Consider the following 18,918-nt stretch of genomic DNA (forward strand, 5'->3'; position numbering starts at 1 on the left):
TACGACCCCGAGAGTAAAAACTTATATAAAGAGTCACTTGCTCGATACAAACAGATGATTGCAGAGGCGAAAAGAGCCTACTATTCTGAACAAATCGACAAGGCAAAAAACTCTTGTAAAGAGCTATTTGACATAACTAAGCGCCTGTCTGGCGGCACGCAGGATCTTACACCCCCCCTTCACAACATCTCTGAGACACCTTATCCGATTTTTTCTTTAAGAAAGTCAACGATATCTATCAGGCTTTTTCCTTAAATATCAATACCGCGCCTCGTTCTCTTCCTTCTACACCGCGGGACAACTCATTGACACGCTTCGCTGACCTTACTATGGATCAGACAAAGAGCATTATTTCAAGGATCAAAACAGGGTCAGCACTGGACCCTTGCCCGCTTAAAGTGCTTGCCCCAGTCATGGACACGTTGATTCCGGTTATAACTCGGGTCTGTAACGCCTTGTTCAGTTCCGGCATTTTCCCGGTCTCACTGAAACACACGTTGGTCAAACCCCTACTAAAAAAATGTAATCTTAACAAAGATGAACTAAAAAACTATTGACCGATAGCGAGTCTCCCGTTCCTGGCCAAAGTCATAGAAAAAGCTATGAACCAGCAACTGTCGGAGTTCGTCGAGCAACATCAGCTGCTCGACAACACTCAGTTTGGATTCCGCAAATGCCATGGCACGGAGACTGCACTCCTAAAAGCGGCCGATGACATCAGAGCCATACGAGATCAGGGGGGGACAGCAGTCCTGGTCCTGCTAGATCTCTCTGCTGCCTTCGACACGGTCGACCACAAGATCTTGGCCGACCGTGTCGAACGACTAGGGGTCCAGGAAACAGCGCTGGACCTACTTGTATCGTTTCTGGCCAACAGAACCCAGGCGGTATCCCTAGGACCATACCAATCCTCTAAGGTGTCCTTGCCTTGTGGGGTCCCTCAAGGCTCATCCCTAAGTCCGACACTATTTAATATCTATGTGTCAGACCTTGCCAGTGTCATCAAAGCATTTGGGATGAGCCTGACCTCCTACGCTGACGACACCCAATTGGTATTGGCCATTAAAGGGGATGGTGAAGAAGTGGCCAATCTATTCACCAGAGGAATGGTGGCTATAGGTGACTGGATGGCTACAAATTGTCTTAAACGTAATTCAGAAAAAACTGAAGTGGTCATTTTCGGTCACCTCTCCCCGGGCTGGTCATCAGTCTGGTGGCCAACATCGTTTGGTACTCCGCCCTCCCCAGCTCTCAAAGTTAGAAATCTGGGCGTCACTTTTGATGTAGGTCTAAACTTTATGGCACACGCTAACAAGACTGCTGCAACTGCTCACACGAAACTCAGAATGATCAGAAAAATACTACCCTACCTACCGGATACTGCTGGGAGAACTCTGGTCAGCTCATTGGTCTTGTCCGCCCTGGACTATTGTAATGCCCTCTTTTTAAATGCACAATCCAGGGTGACAAACAAGATGCAATCAATTCAAAATGCAGCCGCCCGTATGTTGGCGGGACTTCCAAAATTTGCATCTGTCTCAAGCACCATCAGGGAACTTCACTGGCTCCCGATACGTAGTCGTATCAAATTTAAATCATTGTGTATTGTCTATAAAGCACTCAATAGTCAAGGTCCCCATTTCCTGAAACACAATCTTCTTCATTACATCCCACTCTCCGCTCTTCTCATCATAATCACCTAGTAGTCCCTCGTACTAGAACAGTCACATGGGGCGACAGGCGCTTTCTGGTCGCCGCTCCCAGACTTTGGAGCATCCTTCCTCTACATATCAGGACCAGCCCCTCATTATTCATATTCCGCAAACAACTTAAGACTTGGTTATTTGACCAATAGCTCTTTTTTCCTGTAGGCCTTACCAAATGCTGATCCACTCCCTTAAGCCAGCGCCGAGACGCCTACGGGTATTCGCCGCGCTTTAAAAATGCCAATAAATAAATAAGATGATTGTGGTGTATTAATCAGACACAATATATGACAGAGCGTGTTTGGAGATTGATTTGTACTTGGGCAGAGTTCACTCCCATTGAGGCTGGTTTTAAGAGCTTGGTTGTAGAGCGAGGCATAAGATGACAATATGTTGGAACATTGAGCAAAGAATGTTAAGGCTTTAGCACCTGGAAGCTAGCCATACTGAGTGGGCGTGAGTGGTGTGAGTGATGATTACATTTGTGCTGATGGTGAGGATAGCTGAGTGCAGCTGGAGTGCAGCAGCCACAGACTAGAGATTGTGTCCATGACTTGGGCTGACGGCCGTGTGCTGTCCTAGTATTGACGGAAGAGGACAGTGTGATCAGAAACCAACAACTGGAGGCTAAAAGCCAGTCGGAAGATAGCCAGTACCCCTCACACCTAAGCTCCACACAGCTGTGGGGCTAATTTGAAGTTGGAGGAGGCTCCAGTCTTGAGAACTGAGATTGAGGAATGTAATCATGGCTTGGTAGTACTTGGAACTAAATGCCGGGAGGGAGGTATGGAGGGAGACAGAGAGACCATGAGTCCTGCAGCAAGTCAGCTTGTGGGGCCAAGACTCTTGTTTGTGGACAGGGGTGGGAAGTATGAAAAGTTGCAGGTGCTGGGAGTCGTAAGGCTCTAGGAGACGATCAGCTGCATGCAGGATGGTGGAGAAAGTTGATATTGGAGAGGTCATTGGCGACCCAAACCTAGTTATGCTGGTGAAATTAAATGTTTGAGTGAAAGGGAGGCATACGTTGAAAATTTTTTATTAAAGCATGAGAACGTGCTGTCAGGCAACCGCCCTACATCTTTTTCAGGAGTTTTGTTCCTTGCTTCAAAAATATTGTCTAGTACTGGTGAATCCCAACTTCGGCACTTGACCAAACATTGAGAGATTTGTACCAAGCCACTTTATTACTATGCGCCTTGAATTGCAAATATGTGGGATGTGATGTAGCTATGTGATTAGGTATTAAAAAAAGTATTCTCGTATTATTTTTGCATGTTCTTTTCTCCATCACGTTCAGTTTTCTGTAATTTTACTTCTAACAGGACTCCACACATACTAACTCACATGACTACACACACTCGCACAATAGATTTCTGTGACCAGCATCTTATGTTTGAGGTTGTACTTAAGCGCACTACTCCATGGAGCTAGGTGTGCACTGTCATATACCTAAAGTGATGAAGGCCATGGAGACTGAGTGGACTTTTAAACTTCAGCATTCAGTCTAGTAAGACCTCTTTAATCCCTCTTCTGACTGCCTACACAGACAAGATAATTCCACTGATGGCTTTGCAGGATCTTCAACAGGAAGGTATCTATTATAAAAAGGTTTTGTTCATGGATAACAGACTCTCTAGGACTGACTTGTAATTGGGAGTCCAACACTTATTGGCTGATTTTCTTTTGGTTGTAGATAGTAAAAAAGCTACCTTTTTTAAAACTCACTTTGAGCGTTTGTGGGAAGTTGGTAATAAGCATAAATGGCTGCAAGGAACAATTCTGAATACATTAATAAAATTCATTTCAATATATTAGATGTATAGCGCATACTAACTATGCCCTATTGAACTATTGCAGTGCAGCTGAAAGCCCCTGATGTCAGCTTGCTTTCTAAGAGTAATTGCACAGAATGCACTCTGTTATGTGTGTTCTGTTGCGGTCCCATGTTTCAGATTTTTAATGATGTATTATGAAGTGATGCTGGTCGTTCGTTAAAGTTTTTAATGGAGTTTTTAGTCCTAAACTGATTGTGTTTGTTATCTCTTGCTTGTGCAGCTTGTAGACATTGTAACATTGTGAAGTCATATATACAATGTATGCACGGCCGAATGGATGACTCGTCGCGTGTATATTAGTTCCTAAACGTATATTGTACCAAGGCTCGCACACGAAACAGACGAGACTCAGATCGCGTACGCGACGACCACAACGAACAAGGGTTCTCCGTACATGGGGACCTCAGTTTGGTGAATGTATTGACTTTTTGCATGGACTCCCTGAGATTATTTCGTGACATCACAACCCATGAGGCGTGATTAATTAGAAAGCGCGGAGTATCGATTGTCTACCGGCGCAATAATATCCAGACCATTTTAGATTCCCGATCATTTGAATCTGGACGCGCAGTAGTGGACGGAGCGTGACTAACCATATGAGGTGTTCAAAGATAAGCACAGAGGACTTCGTATGAGGATCTCTATCAGTGGTCTATCCGGTGTAGAATTAATACAGGCTGTCATTCAGTAAGAAAATAATCACGATTGTGAAACACTGGCCTTTGTTCGGGGACCTACGCACTCTAGATACATATGAGATTTGTGAAAGAGACAAATATCAGTAACAGTCTTGATAAAGGTGGTGCATATTTGGCAATACACCGAAAAGCATCGACGCCACGAATATAGTTAAATTCGAGGAACCGCTTTGTCAGTACTTGTTATATGCGATTCTGACCTAGTCGCGAGAGATTTCAACGAATTAACAATGTTTGATGATTGAGTATAACATCACAGGTTTTCAGTCTCTTTTTCATGTATATTGTGTATGGTTTTTTAATATGTAAAAAATTGTCTTTTTGAATTATCAGATTTGCAATGTGTAATGATGAAATGTTAATGTTTTTAATTCTTTGATCGATAATAAATTTATATATTTGTAAAAAAAATCCTGTTTTTTTCAGGATTATGATGTGCTTGCATTAATAACTATGGGATTCACACCGTTGTGGCACTGATTCATGGATATAGTGTGAAATATGATTAATTGAGTCTGACTGTAGAGTATATAGGGAATTGTGATTTTTGACTTTTAATTTGTTGGTACCCTGTCCCTTGGATAGTTGGGCCACTCCCTTTTCTCTTTGTCAAATGCTACACTAAAGATAGCCTTTCAGAGCATTGTTTACACCGTGAGGAGGATAATGTAGTTGAGATGCATGTCTTTGCGAGGTTAAACTTGTTTGAGACGCAATTGATGGATTTAATTTTGTGCAGGATCCCAGTAATTGCGAGCAAAATAGCGTTGCATTGAAGCTGAAGGCCTTTCTCCCTGACTCTGGGGGTCTGTGGAACTGGAGACATGTAATTACGTGTAGGGGCAAATGTAATACACTTGTGGGAAGCTGAGATAACGCAGTAAGGGACTTGATCGCCACATTCTTGTATTTAGGTGAAAATTATGTGACATGCTTCTCTGACGTCTAGGTGTCTTATTATCTTTTCATGGTAGGGGCTTATTTTTGTGGATCCCTTAGGTAATGAAATTATTAGGGTTTTTTTTTTTTTGACTCGCAAACTTGACCCGAATCTGGTATCAGAGCGCTTTACATAGCACCAGTTACGTTTCATGAGAACACACATTCATTTTTGTTAGGCATGGGGAGATTAAGTGATTTGCCCAGAATCACAGGATGTTTAGCGTCATTACCGAGACTCGAACCCAGTTCCTCAGGTCCGAGGTCGGGCGCCCTAGCTGTTAGGCCAACTCATTTGATTCGTGCAACCAAATGTAGTGTAATTGTGTAGCCCAGCCTTTATTAAGGTTTATCAAATTGGTACATTTTGCTGAACAATAGAAAAAATTTAAATATATTAAAGAAAGTATTACATACCTAAAAATTAAAGGCTAAGGACTTAATTGTATTTTTCTTTAAGTACGCAGTAAAATACCTTTAAAGTACGTCCGCGGCAAATTAGGATATTTTTCGCACAACCACTTCAAAAAAGTGCACAATTACTTTCAGTGTTACCAACAACAAGAGAGTGTTAATACAAACATCCAACACAGTAGGCAAATAATGAATTAAACAAGCACTACTGAACTTTTAAGAGAGGGAATTATTAACAGTAGGAAAAGATAGGGTGCACGTGCTCAAAGTATTAGCTAAAAAGAACCCTCAGGCCCCAGTGGAACACTGGTAGCCAGTTGTCTTCATTGGGCTCTCTTTGTTAGCTAAGAAGGTGACAGTGAGTTAAAAGGAGTATGGGCTACTCCTCGACATTATTTTAATAGGAGGGTAGCTCTAACTCTATTAAAAACAGTGTAATGGAAAAAGTGAAAATTTTCCTGGACTAATGAAAGGTTGTGCAAATTTGAACCAATCAGTCCCTCAACAAAGTGCAAAAAGAAAAACTAAAAAAAGGTCAACATGTTTCTGCTTTACGAGCACTACTCTGCTCAGCATTCGTCAGGACCAAAGGATTAATACCACTCACTGATCAGAGCACCCAAAAGCGCTCGGAACCAGTGGTAGTTGTATGAAACAATACGACCTGTGAGTGTCGATGCTCTAAGAGGACAGTCTTCCTCAATTTGGAATTCACTCCTTATTGTAGGAGCAACTGTAGTAGTTTAGGATTCTTAGGTAAAACGCCCCATGGGCATAGCGGCAGGAGGAAAATCTTCACGTTTGGATTTATTTCACCAAACGCCTCTCCGCCTGGTTACCTACAGGTGACCACGTCCGCGGGACACTCACAGGTCGTATTGTTTTTCTTTTTGCACTTTGTTGAGGGACTGATTGGTTCAAATTTGCACAACCTTTCATTAGTCCAGGAAAATTTTCACTTTTTCCATTACACTGTTTTTAATAGAGTTAGAGCTACCCTCCTATTAAAATAATGTCGAGGAGTAGCCCATACTCCTTTTAACTCACTGTCACCTTCTTAGCTAACAAAGAGAGCCCAATGAAGACAACTGGCTACCAGTGTTCCACTGGGGCCTGAGGGTTCTTTTTAGCTAATACTTTGAGCACGTGCACCCTATCTTTTCCTACTGTTAATAATTCCCTCTCTTAAAAGTTCAGTAGTGCTTGTTTAATTCATTATTTGCCTACTGTGTTGGATGTTTGTATTAACACTCTCTTGTTGTTGGTAACACTGATTTGATGAGGGGCATGGGAGTGTTTATTCCGACCCTTACTCTCTTGTTGATCGAATTTTTCACAATTACTTTCAGACATCCTTTGCTCTACTGTGGTCTCCATTATAAACAGTATTTTCGTATAGTCCCTTACTCCTGGTAGTGTATTAAATGAAATCGTTATTGCATGATTAATACAAATCTTTACATCATAAGTTAAAAACATTAATGCATAAAATCTGTAAAACCCCAAAAGGTAATGTTAGAAAACACTTGCAGTTTGTTGAATATCAAGTGCAGAGCTAAGTTCAAAGGTGTATTAGCAGGATCTAAGTTTACCAGCAGTAAGTAAGTGCAGCATCAACGAGTAGCTGAGACGGAGCGATCAGGCTCGATTTTAGGAAATTGCACCCCCCAGACTCTGTTATATAATATAAATATATATTTGTCCTATTTTTGCTAAATCCACAGGCACCGTGATGCTGAACAACAAGATTTGTTGCTTCGTTGAAAGTTCGGGCACTGTGAGCGATAAAAAGTGTTTTTAGCAGTCTGCGGTGCGATATGAGAATTGCGGGCCAACGACCAAGCTAGTGGTTAAAAGATTCATATTTGTAATGGCAGAGTCAGCAGTTTTCAAATGCCCTGGGAGTTCACCATCTGGGGTTTAATTCCTTGATATGTAGGACCATTAAACTGGATAAAAGGATTTGTTTTAGGTGCCTATACAGAGTCTACTTGACAAAATCTGATTGTGAGTTAAAATACGACCACCCCACGGCTTGCAGAACTCTTGCGTTTTTAAGCTTGTTCATGTCGCTTTCCTTGGATAGCGTTGTAGATTGTTCTTTCAAGGCGTGTTTGAGCACGACCCATGAGACGTGTGGGCCATTTAACACCTCTTGGTCAATTTGAATGGTGTGAATTGAGAGTTGTAGTTATTGTGACCAAGGATTCCCACATTGACTGAAAATGGGCTGGAGGGCTGCTTTAATTGTATTAGCCGGCGCCTTGATTATTCTATGATAGTAATGTCCAAAGGCCATCATGCTCGCCCACATTTGAGCCACCAGTCCGAATTCCAGCCTCATCAGGCAATTCCATAGATACGGAGGTAAGCTGAAGACTCTTTTTAAGGCTTGACGTGGTATTTGTCCAGGGTACGTACTAACTGACCCGGGTAAATGAGTAATCGCTGGCAGCAATGCAGCTGCCAGAACCGGTCTTATTGAGCCAGTGGACGGGCTTTCCAGAGTTATTCAATTTACTCACACTGATGATGATTGCGTCAGCTTTTGTGAGGGCATGTCTCAGTTGCTTTTATGTGAACCTTTAGTGGTGAACCAAACACCCGGGTAGTTGTAAGAGTTGGCATTTTTCAATTTATAACACACCCAGGCTCCACCTGTAGGTTGATTTTTAGGTCTCGCCTGTCGATGCGCATGCGCATCGAGCTTGCGAGACTATGGGGGCTTATCCACTCTTTAACTAACTTGCAAGGAATCGTGGCGATTCCTTGCAGTGCACGAGAAATTTAAGCTCAATGCGCATGCGCATTGAGCTTAAAAGCGCGTGCACATGCCCCCAGCCGCCTGCCTTGCCTACTCTCTCTCTCACAGCCTCCCCCAGCTCCGCCCCCTCACTTCTTGATTGCACGGCCGCTAGGCCGTGCCTCCCCTACTCTCCTCCCCCCTCCTCCTCCTACTCTCCTCCCCTGCCTGCCGTGTCGCACCTCTCCCCGCTCCGCCCCCTCCCCTGCCCGCCGTGTTACGGTCTTTGCAACTCCCCAGCCATATGTTGCTTTGTTTTCGCTGCTTCTTTGTTGTTGTGTCGCCCCACATCCGCCTCTCACCGCACCGACGCCACCTCGCCTCAGACAGCCCCCTCCCTCCCCTCTCTTTCTCGCACACTTCTTTCGCCCTTTAGCCTCCCTCCTCTCTCCCGCACACTCCACCCCGCCGGAGCCTCGCATCACTCTGCAGTCTCTGCCTCGCGCCCGCCATTGCCCCCTCCCCTTCAATCTCTCTCGCGCACAATCCACCCTTGCTCCGCCCCCTCACTTCTTGATTGCACGGCCACTAGGCCGTGCCTCCCCTACTCTCCTCCCCCCTCCTCCTCCTACTCTCCTCCCCTGCCTGCCGTGTAGCACCTCTCCCCGCTCCGCCCCCTCCCCTGCCCGCCGTGTTACGGTCTTTGCAACTCCCCAGCCATATGTTGCTTTGTTTTCGCTGCTTCTTTGTTGTTGTGTCGCCCCACATCCGCCTCTCACCGCACCGACGCCACCGCGCCTCAGACGGCCTCCTCCCTCCTCCCCCCCTCTCTTTCTCGCACACTTTCGCCCTTTAGCCTCCCTCCTCTCTCGCGCACACTCCCCCTCCTATCCAATTCCAACAGATCACCCCTCCCAATACTGTTCGTCACTGGGCTATAAGTGGGATGCAAAGGTGTTTGGGGGAGGGGGTCTCCAAAAGGTGTTTGGCCTATTTAATTTATTTCCATAGTATGTGCCACCCAACCTGAATTTTGGTTCCTCTCCCAGCTTTCCTTTATTGCATCCAGTTATAGAAACAAAAATTGACGTGCACCAAAAACCTAACAGGACTATTGCAATTTATTTATTTATGTGTTTTTAACATAGCGCGTACTTTACCCAGAGTTGTCAGAGCGCTTTAGACTAGAGCGAAGTAAATTACATAAGGAAAAAGTGACATGGTAGTAGACAACACTACTTATATGTACAGCAGTTACTCGTGACGTGAGTTACAGATTAACAAATTACATATTCACTCAAGATTACATATTAAGTAAAATTGGAGCGATCAAGGCTGCACAGCTACATAATATATATTTATAAAATTGAGACAGAGGGTCCTAGTACCTCTCCTGAGTGTCATGTAACAATCGGGGTCATGACCTGAAATGAGGGGTAATGTGCCAGGTGGGGAGTTTGGCTTTCTCAATGGTCGTTTGCTGTTGAGTAACAGCAATAATTTCGTTGGCAGTAATTAATATCAAAAATGTTTCTATTCCACCACACCCACATCCACCACACCCACATCCACCACATCCACATCCACCACATCCACCACCACATCCACCACCACAACCACCACCGCATCCACCACCATGACATCCACCACCACATGCACCACCGCATCCACCACCGCATCCACCACCACATCCACCACATCGACTATCACCTCCACATCCACCATGACATCCACCACCACATCCACCACATGCTCCACCGCATCCACCACCACATCCACCACCTCATCCACCACCACCACATCCACCACCACCGCATCCACCACCACCGCATCCACCACCACATCCACCATCACCTCCACATCCACCATGACATCCACCTCCACATCCACCATCACAACCACCACCGCATCCACCACCACAACCACCATGACATCCACCACCACATGCACCACCGCATCCACCACCGCATCCACCACCACATCGACCATCACCTCCACATCCACCATGACATCCACCACCACATCCACCACATGCTCCACCGCATCCACCACCACCACAACCACCACCGCATCCACCACCACATCCACCATCACCTCCACATCCACCATGACATCCACCACCACATCCACCACATGCACCACCGCATCCACCACCACCACCGCATCCACCACATCGACCATCACCTCCACATCCACCATGACATCCACCACCACATCCAACACATGCTCCACCGCATCCACCACCACCACATCCACCACCACATCCACCGCATCCACCACCACATCCACCACATCCACCATCACCTCCACATCCACCACCAGGTGCAAATGCAATGTTCTTGGATTTTCGTCACAATAAAATACACTGAACATAATCTTCACAAAATTAATTTACAAACGTTTAAGCAATTGCCATTATAAATGACAATAAATTTTATTTAAGTATTAATTATTTACAAAATTAAAAGCCATTGTTATTTAAAATATCAATACATCTAAGTCACGTAAAGACAACACACATTGCATTACAAATGCTATAGGTGTCACATTTGCAAAAGTTAAAACTATTGACATTGTAACTGACAAAGCTATTACTTTTGCTATTTTCAAAACCAACACATAAATAAAAAAAGTGTCCTTTACAATACCAATTGCTCAAACTTTCCTAATGCGAGACCTATTGCATTTCCAATGCTTGTTTTTTTTGACTGGGTGACTAAAGACTAGATATTGGTCTTAAAACCATTTGCTGCCCTTTTGTTAGCCATATTATACTTGTTTATTGTATTCAGAGCTCTCTGTAGGCCTATTCTCTAGTGGTCCAGGAGGACAATATCATCAGCATATTGCAGTATATGCGTCTTGGTCCTTTCTTAAGTGGGATAAGATTGGCGTGTTTCAACACAGCGCCCATGCTGATCGTGTAAAGATTGAATAAGAGGGGGCACAAGCACACAGCCGTGCTGGAGACCGTTGTCAGTCTTGAGTAGTGTGTACCTCACTTGGGGGGTCCATTACGATGTCCGCCCGCCATCGCAAGGGAGCCAGGGACCGGCTGCCGAAGTTGTGGGGGTTCCGCCATGTGCATTAGGATGCGCCCGCCACACTGGCGGGGGCATCCTGGTCCGATCTGCTGGCTGCAGACCCACTCGCAATGTAAAAGTACTATGCACAGCATTGCCATGCACTACATGGCAGGCACCACGTGGTGCAAGCCACTTAGTGCATTGCAATGAGGGGGTACCATAGGTACCCCCCATGTGCACCCTCCATCTCCCCCACACTCTGGGGGCCCGCAACGGGCCCCCAACAGCAAAAACCGCATGCCTTTCCGTCCGCCGCGGACCCCCTAGCCAAACACATATGGCGGGGGTCATTCAGGTATGGAATGCGGCCGGATCACCACCGCTGGGCCAGCGGTGGCTTCCGCCAGCCCGATGGGGGTGATCTGTCCACCATCCTAATGGACCCCATAGTTTTGGGATAGGGATGAAGGAGGTTGTTAGGAGTCATCTTCCCATTTTTCCAAGGACCAATAATTATTTATTTTTATTTATTTTAGTAGTTTTGTATAGCGCTATCTAGACCAAGGGGTATCGGAGCGCTTCTCAACATATACAACAAATAAAATAGTGAGCAGACTGAAAATCAATCAAACCGAGACTGTCAACAGAATGTATGTATCCAGAAGATATCTTGAACTGCGACCCTGTTGTCAGACTCTGAATTTAGGTAAAGTTGAAGTGATAGATTATGGGCAGTCCAGGGTATGTCAGATCTTTTGACGGTCGAGGAAGAGGTCTTTGAGTAGCCTCTCGAATAACGAGGAGGTTGCTCTAATGTGGGGAGGAATGGAGTTCCAGATTTTGGGAGCGTTACCAGCAAAAGATTTGGCTGTAGTTCTGTGCTTGCGAGATTTGGGAGGGATGAGCAGTAGAAAGCTGGAGCTCCTGAGGTTTCTGGACTGGCCTGCCCTATTTAGTTTGGCGGCCAGGTATTCTGGTTTCCCTGTGTGCAGGGCTTTGAGGGTGATGCAGGCTGTTCTGAAGCTGGCTCGCAACTCCACTGGGAGCCATCTGAGTTCTTTGAGGGCTGGAGAGATGTGCTCAAATTTCTTAATTCCGGAGACCATTCTTGCTGCTGCGTTGTGTCGTCTTCAAGGGGGCAAGGTGAGATTTTGCTGACCCTGTCAAGGTCGCAATCCCGTAGTCTATTCTGGAGAGGACTAGTGCCTGGGTGGCTTGTTTAAGGTCCTCCGGTGGGAGGAAGGGTTTTATTTTGTATAGTAATTTTAGGTTGAGAAAGGCACTTTTAGCAGATCTTGAGATGTGTTTCTTCATGTCAAGTTTTGGGTCTAGGGTGATCCCTAGAGATTTCACCGAGTCTGCCAGGGAGAGGTTGCCATTGAGGGCATCGATGGCTTTGAGCCATTCTTTGATTTGAGGGTTATTCTCTTTGTTGGAAATGAGTAGTATTTCTGTTTCATCTTGGTTCAGTTTCAAGTGATTGGTTGAGAGCCAGTCTTCTACCTCCTTGAAGGTGTTGTTTAGTCCCTGGATGTCCTCAATTGAGGTCGTTTCCAGATAGAGTTGCGTGTCGTCCGCATATAGATGAAAGGGGATGTTGGATTTTCTGAGTAGAGAGGTGAGGGGTTCGATATAGATGTTGAAGAGCTGTGGAGAGAGTACAGACCCTTGAGGAACGCCTCTGATGACCGGGTGGAGGTCGGATTCAAAGTTTTTGATTTTTATTCTCTGTGATTGGTTGTGAAGAAAGGAGGAGAACCATTGGAGTACTGTCTCGTGTAGACCAGCTCTTTCTTGAAGAACTCTTAGGAGTAGATTGTGGTTAACTGTATCGAATGCAGCTGATAAGTCTAGAAGGATGAGAAGGCAGCATTGATCCGAGTCGAGTGACTTGAGTAGGTCGTCTATGCCTCCTGGTGTATCGGCCGCCCGGCTACTCGGGCCCCTTCACTGCTGCCCTGCTGGAAACAGTCACCTCCACAGCTCACCTTTCATCCAACTTTATCATAACTGGTGACTTAAACATCCATCTCGAGGATCCCCTCGATACTGGGGCAACCGACCTTATCGACGACCTAGCGGCCTTGGGTCTGCTTCTCGCCAACTCTGATCCTACTCACACGAAAGGGCACCTCCTCGACCCGGTGTTCTCCAATATTCCCTCCCTCCTTTACATCAAGTCCCAACCCCTCCCGTGGACGGACCACTTTTTGGTCACGACCCATCTCCCTGGAACTTTTAAAAGGCCCCAAAATTCCCCCACCTTCACCAGAGACAGAGCGTGGGCTAGACTCTCGGTGGAAGATTGGTCCACAGCCCTAGACGCTTCGACCCCCAGTCTTTCTGAGGACCCCGCCATCGCTGACTCCCAAGTCAGAGACTGGATATCGTCCACCCTCGACAAACTCATCCCCATAAAAAATCGGGAGATTAAAAACAGGATAAAGGGCCAAGCCCCCTGGTACAATGCCGACCTCAGGGACCTAAGCAAAGAGTGCAAAAAGGCCGAGAGGCAATGGAGAAAAGACTGGCTACACAGCAACAAAGACCTTTACAACAGTGCAGTAAGACGCTATAAATCAGCTCTCAAACGTGCCAAGGCAGGATTCTATGACAACAGAATCCAAAACGCCTCCAATTCCTCAAAAGAAGCGTACTTGATCGTCAAAGAACTCCTCAACATACCATCGGCCCCTAGCGCCTCCCATGCCCCCCCAGACAGAAGCAATGACCTTGCTTCCTTCTTTGACTCTAAAATCACACGAATACTGGACTCCCTCCCCATGATTACCCCCCACAACCCCCCGGATACTGAGGTCTGCACGAACAGCCCGCAGCTGTCCTCCTTTAGAGCTACCTCTCTCACTGAGGTCACCTCCACGTTATCCAAAATGAAAAGCGGCTCACCTCTTGACCCAGCCCCGGCTAGAATATTAAAAACTGCCGCCCCCAGCATAGTCACCACCATCAGGGATCTTATCAACACCTCCTTACGCCAAGGCACAGTGCCACCCAGCTGGAAAAACGCGGTTGTCAAAGCCCTGCTAAAAAAAACCCATCTGAATCCTGACGACATGTCTAACTATAGACCTATATCACTCCTTCCATGCATCAGCAAGATGGCAGAGAAACTAGTTAATTCCCAACTCTCCCAATTCCTTGAGACCAACAAAATCCTGCGCCCATCTCAAACCGGCGTCCGGCCCGGCCAGGGCACGGACACAGCCCTCCTCTCCGTCATTGAGGAATCAAGGCGCATTCTGGATTCAGGAGGATCAGTGGCGGTGATCCTCCTGGACCTCAGTGCCGCCTTTGATACGGTGGATCACCGTGTCCTTCTACATCGCCTGGCCAGGGCAGGAATCGTGGGTTCTGCACACGCCTGGATTAACTCCTTTCTATCAGGCCGTACTTTTCAGGTGTGGGACGGCAACTCTCGCTCAGACCCCCTTCCACTCACATGCGGAGTCCCGCAGGGGTCCTCGCTTAGTCCCACCCTGTTTAATGTTTACATGGCCCCCCTGGAAGATGTTGTGACCCCCCATGGGATCAAGGTTGTCAACTACGCTGATGACACCCAACTGGTCGTCTCCCTCTCCCAGCTGGACAAACATCCAGACAGCCTGCGGAACTGTCTCCAGGACATCTATTCCTGGATGTGCGAATCCTCCCTAAAATTGAACGGTGCTAAGACCGAAATTATGCTCCTGGGTAACAAATGGTCTTCAATCCCCGCCGCGGTGTGGCCGGATACCTTTGGTGAGATTCCCACTCCAAAGACTGAAGTCAAAACGCTAGGCGTCTGGCTCGAACCAAGCCTTACCATGAAAACCCAGGCGACCAAGACCGCTGGAACATGCTTTGGCCTCTTGCGGTCTACCCGCAAGATCCTCCCCCTCCTCCCCCCGCTCTCCAGGAAGCTGCTGGTTCAAGGGCTCATCCTAGCCAGACTTGATTATAGCAATGCCGTCTACCTTGGTGCACCAGAGTTCACCTTAGCCAAACTCCAACGGGCACAAAACGCTGCGGCTAGGCTCATAATGGACCTCCCCCCTAGAGCCTCTGCCAAACCAGCCCTCAAGGCCCTTCACTGGCTCCCTGTCCGCCAGCGAATTGATTTTAAAGCAATGTGCACCAGTCATAAACTCATTAATGGTGCCGGCCCGGCCGCCCTGAAAGACCTTGTCACCCCCTACAAAGCCCCAAGGTCACTGCGCTCGGACGACGAACATCTAGCCATCGTCCCTAAATTTAAGAAGGCTCGTACCGGCGGCCGCCGCTTCTCGGTCAAAGCCTCGTCAGGGTGGAACGCATTGCCTCGCCACTTGCGACTGGAACCCTCCCACGCCATCTTCCGAAAAAAAATTAAGACTTTCTTATTCCCTAAATAGTCGTCCGGTCCCCCCCCCCCCTCCTCTTGGATATCGCATTTCTACAGCGCGGGGATGCCTCCGGGTCACCAGGCGCTTTACAAATTTATAAATAAATAAATAAATAAATATGACGTTGAGGATTGCAGATTCCGTGCTGCATCCCTTTCTGAATCCCGATTGGAGGGGATCTAGAAGTTTGATGTTTTCAAGGTGAAGGGTTAACTGAGGGAGTACACATCTTTCCATGATTTTAGCCAAAAATGGAAGGTTCGAGACCGGTCTGAAATTGTTCAGATCTTCTGTGTCTAGACCCGGTTTCTTTAGTAGTGGTGTGACTTGCCCTAACTTGAGGCAATCTGGAACGGATCCAGATCTCAATGAGCTATTGATGATCTTGCACTATATTGGAGCTAGGACTCGCTTTAGGTCTTTGGTCAGGAGAGGCGGCAGCTGGTCCAGAGCGTGTGCCGAGAGCTTGGCTTTGGAGATTAGATTGACTATCTCTGCTTCCTGGGTGGGAATGAATGAAGACCACTGTTGTGGAGATTTAATGGAAGCGTTGACAAGGTTTTTGGACATATTGAACTCATTGAGGGAGGTGGGGTTTAAGCCCAGTGCTACTCTAGGAAATCTTTCTTAGATGTGTATTTTAAAGGTTAGAGTTTTGTAAATTATTTAATTTCTAAAACTGTGAAAGAGTAGAACGGAAAACATATTGCAAATATTAGTTTTTTGCAGACTCGGAGTAGAGATGCAGCTAAATTAGGAGCGATTTATATTGTCGGAATTCCCCTCTCAAACTTTTTGTGCTATTTCACAAAATTGTGCATTTGTCTTGTTTGTGTGGGCTGCGTTGCTTTTACACCATCTGTTGTCTGTTCTGTTTATGACAGCACGTTTTGCGAAACTGCCATTTTTTTTTAAGTCTGACATTTAGCAATCTTATGTAATTAAAAAATAAGTACATATATAGAAACATAGATGGGCTTTGAGTCAGCCCTGTTAATCTGTTTATTTGTCATTTACATTTGCTTCCGCTCACCACAGCGTGGGGCCACTGACTTTGTTGCCCTGTGGGTCCTCCTAAAAAGGGCACTTTTTTGCCAGAGCTGGTGGGCCAACACTTTCATCGAAGTATGCTTTTCTTCTTTACATTCTTATCCTTTTTTTTATTGTTTAGTCTAGTTTTTAGGTTACAGAATTTCAAAGCTAATAGTATAGTATTAAGAATCGTGTGCATGAATAATCTTACCTGTACCCCTTTTAATATTCTACAAAAAATATATGCACTGGTTACTTCTTTCATTTCAATTTGTTATTTTAAAGTATATGGCTGCCATATTTAGTCAATAGAATGTTTTTTTGTTGTTTAATTTTTGTGTCGCATCCAGGCAGTAAAAGGAAATAACGTCACACCAGTTTCACAAGGACAGACCTATTAGGTTTGCCAATGCTTGTTTTCCCATTATATTAGAGTGCAGTGCTTTTCAGCGCATTCAATTGAATTGTTTCCTGTGAAATAGTATCAGAGCCGATCTCCCAGTTTCTCATGAATACATCAAAATAACGTGTCTTCTGTTTTTACAGATCTAAACTCAGCCTATTTCAATCAAGAATAAGTTTACAGAAGGCCAATGTCAAGGTAGGCTTTTTAATCTTATCCAAGTGTGGTCATTTCTAAAAACAATTCAGTTCAATGCATATGTTGTTTGTTAATATTGCCTACTAATTTGACAGCTGTGATGTGTGTTGGTTTTGAACCTGTTGTGTTGATATTGCAACTGATGTGGATCCATCTTGCTGTGTATTTTCTAGACTAATAAACAAAGAAGTGGTGTGACAGTTGCATAAATTCTGGAATAATTATGGTCCTTCTTTCACAGTGGTGTTGACCCTTCATTGAATGCATGTGTTCCATCCATTAGTTTACCTCTAAGGATTTCCATAATCTAAAATCAAGAATACCTCAATTACCGCCTCAGTTGTACACATTTGCTGTCATTAGATGGATTGGATAAGAGGCATAGCTGACCACAGGGGATTTGAACTTGTTAAGGGCAGGTTGCATTCACATCTAAAAAGTAAAAAAGCTTGAACTCTGAGGTGTCCTGCACGATTATCTAAAAATCCTTCTCAGAATCTTGCAATCTCAATGAAACCGGGTTGGAACCCATGCATATGATGTTTTCCCAGTTATACAGTGCAAATCTTTTGTTGCTACATTTCAGTTTGTACATAAGTGTAGTTTGTTGAACCCGAGAAACATCACACAATAAGAATTTTCAGGAACTTGCATTGAATAAAAAATAAGCTTGCACCTTTTCAAGCAGATATGTCCATCCTTTTATAGTGTAATCCAGTAAAAAGAAAGACCTGCTTCTCAAAAGCACATAGATCTAGTAGAACATAAACCATTTTCTGACTTTCAAAGTGATTACTCTCTTTAAATTGGCAGAGAAATTTCAGTCTAGATGACAGAAACCAGTAGAGAGTGTTTGCACTGTGAGTTCGACACTTATAGATAGCGCCTTTTAACCCCTTCGATGCTCATGACGAGCTCAGCTCGTCATGAGGCACAGTGGGAGTTATGAAATATCAGCACTGGAGAAAAATCTCCCTAGCAGCCAAGGTGTTAAAGAATGATCCTTTTGTCCGGCCAAGGAATATAGGCCTGTACTTCATGAAAACATGGGTTCCTTGTAGTGACTGATACTCCAATGATTGAGTGGTACAGTCTGGTGCCTCTTGACTGCCAAGTGTACCTCTGTACAGGAGAAACTGGTTCCTCTTTGGTTGACTTCAGCATTCCTAAATTCATTTTCCTTCAGCCAGAAGATAGAGGAGAAATTATTTGACCTTTATGGCGTCTGATGGCCTGAAGACCAAATGTTGTTCCACATCTGGTGCATGTAGCTTACTTCACCTATCCTGCAGCATTTATGTACTTCTATCACCATTAGATTTCAAGTACCTTGATTCATTACTAGAAATGCTTTGGTAGCATAAATAATTCCAGAAACATGAATAAATTAAGATTCAATAATTAAGGCAACAATGATTCCTGTATTAGGAAATAAGTAGAACCAATCAATAAACAGTTAAATGTAAGAATAACCTGAGGAATGTAACATGAAAAAAAGTATTCTTTTATCTGTAAGCGTAAGGGTTTTAACCCAGAGTAAAT

At 45.2% G+C, this 18,918-nt stretch overlaps 1 protein-coding gene across 4 annotated transcripts in view; it reads left to right on the top strand.

The window, feature by feature from the left end:
• The window catches only part of FCHSD2 (FCH and double SH3 domains 2), a 514,252-nt gene that overhangs the window by 296,075 nt on the left and 199,259 nt on the right, over positions 1-18,918 (top strand). For all 4 annotated transcript variants that reach the window (XM_086933852.1, XM_086933851.1, XM_086933853.1 and 1 more), the window contains exon 7: positions 17,322-17,376. In XM_086933852.1, the coding sequence (XP_086789978.1) occupies positions 17,322-17,376 (55 nt within the window). The remainder of the gene's footprint in view (positions 1-17,321; positions 17,377-18,918) is intronic.

This window comes from Lissotriton vulgaris, chromosome 8, assembly GCF_964263255.1.
Source record: "Lissotriton vulgaris chromosome 8, aLisVul1.2, whole genome shotgun sequence".
Taxonomy (NCBI): Eukaryota; Metazoa; Chordata; class Amphibia; order Caudata; family Salamandridae; genus Lissotriton; species Lissotriton vulgaris.